The 1,576-nt window shown below is 39.0% G+C and overlaps 1 protein-coding gene across 1 annotated transcript; it reads right to left on the reverse strand.

Moving 5' to 3' along the window:
• Positions 1–216: 216 nt before the first annotated feature.
• Positions 217–1,343, reverse strand: LOC105775503 (protein MAIN-LIKE 1-like). The gene is made up of 4 exons (XM_012598011.1): positions 1,332–1,343; positions 544–1,221; positions 360–441; positions 217–266 (listed from the first exon to the last, which is right to left on the reverse strand). Exons 1-4 carry the CDS (start codon positions 1,341–1,343, stop codon positions 217–219), a joined length of 822 nt encoding a protein of 273 aa, XP_012453465.1.
• Positions 1,344–1,576: the final 233 nt, after the last annotated feature.

Raw genomic sequence — 1,576 nt, forward strand, 5'->3', positions numbered from 1 at the left:
AGTGCTACATAACATTGACGTTCCATGCTCCAATCTGTTGTATGTTTCCCCCATATGGTCTTACCATGGACATCAGCAAATTGTTGTGGCTCGACCGACACAAATTGTCTACACCCAAATTGTTGCATAACTCGATCGCCGTTGTACCACGCGACGGTTGAGAAGTTGAGCACCGGTGTGTTAATGCACTACACATGGGATTCGGCGTGAACCCACTTAGGAATAAGGGTTAAAATGTTCGGTGCAGTATATTGCATCCGCAAGAACTGCACAATATAACATAATGAGTCAAGTCACATCACATGCTACAAGTGGATAAGTTAAATCAATGTTACTTAAACCATATTAATATATATTACTTTGTCTCCGGTGGATGCCTCTATCATTTAGCGGTAAATGATTAATGTTTGGCTCGTACCAATTCCCAAAGACGTGGCTCATCTGAAACCGAAACAAACACGTTAGCAGTTAAACTTGGAAAAAATATTATCCACACTTATGAGTCATTAAATGTTAAGTATAATTTTGTTTTTACCTATTTACAAGTGGCCAGGAATATGGTTGGTGCCTAACAGCCGCTAGAAACGGCATCCTATATAGAGCCCAAGATTGCAGCAGACCCTGACAACAAACCATGTTAATAACCCCATGTTTTGTTGCTCGGCAAAGCTCATGGTACAATATGGCCAGCACTGTCGATCCCCAGCTATAACTACCGGCACGAGAGAAATCCTTCAATAGAGGCAGGTACTTTAAGTGGATCACCCCGATTAGCTGCATAATATAGGCTCGAACAGCACACATGACCTCGTGCTCAGTGGCAGTGCTCGATAACTCCTTAAAATTTGCTCTCAACCATGCCAATGTCAAGCATGTGAAATTCTGTTCCCCATCACTAGGGGACCGTCCAAGCAATCTGTGGCATAGTACTGAAGGTTCGAACACTTTTCTTCGACCCATGACCACAGCATCGTCAACTCGTAACCTAAGTTGCATAGCGACGTCTTCTAATGTGATAGTGCACTCCCCGCACGGCATAATGAAGGTGTGGGTCTCCGTACACCACCGCTCAACCAATGCGGATGTTAAGTTTGCCCTTAGGTCAAACCTTTGGATCAATGCGACGTCCCCAAATCCCGCCAACTTTAAGTATGACATGATCCTCTCGTCCCGGTCGTACTTGGGAAAATGAAACTGCGACCTCAAAACCCAATACCCATCCTGTATGGTAAAATTTTTATAAAAATATGATAAATCAATTATTTATATAATTATTTTGAAGAGTAAAATTGAAAGGTTAAGAAAACAAAAACATCACACTTATACTATACCAACGTAGCCATTCTAAGTATTTTTATTTAAGTTAAATTATATAAGTAATAAAATATTAATAATAGAATGAAGATTTGTCGTAAAATATTAATAATAACACGTAGAAATCAAATGTGATTATTATGTCCTAATCATAGTTAAGCATTAAAACTAAAGGCAACCATATAACTACAAAAAGTACATAAAAAATAATAATGTCCTAAAAAACATAGGTGGTATGGGTAAATATATAAAAAAGGCTTAT

The sequence above is a fragment of the Gossypium raimondii genome, chromosome 10 (genome assembly GCF_025698545.1).
Source record: "Gossypium raimondii isolate GPD5lz chromosome 10, ASM2569854v1, whole genome shotgun sequence".
Taxonomy (NCBI): Eukaryota; Viridiplantae; Streptophyta; class Magnoliopsida; order Malvales; family Malvaceae; genus Gossypium; species Gossypium raimondii.

Bases quoted from the DNA above. Each gene is read 5' to 3' on its own strand.
- LOC105775503 (XM_012598011.1), bottom strand. The intron at 442-543 runs GTAAATAGGTAA...TTTCGGTTTCAG, and splicing joins AACCATATTCCTGGCCACTT to ATGAGCCACGTCTTTGGGAA. The intron at 267-359 runs GTAATATATATT...TATATTGTGCAG, and splicing joins AGGCATCCACCGGAGACAAA to TTCTTGCGGATGCAATATAC.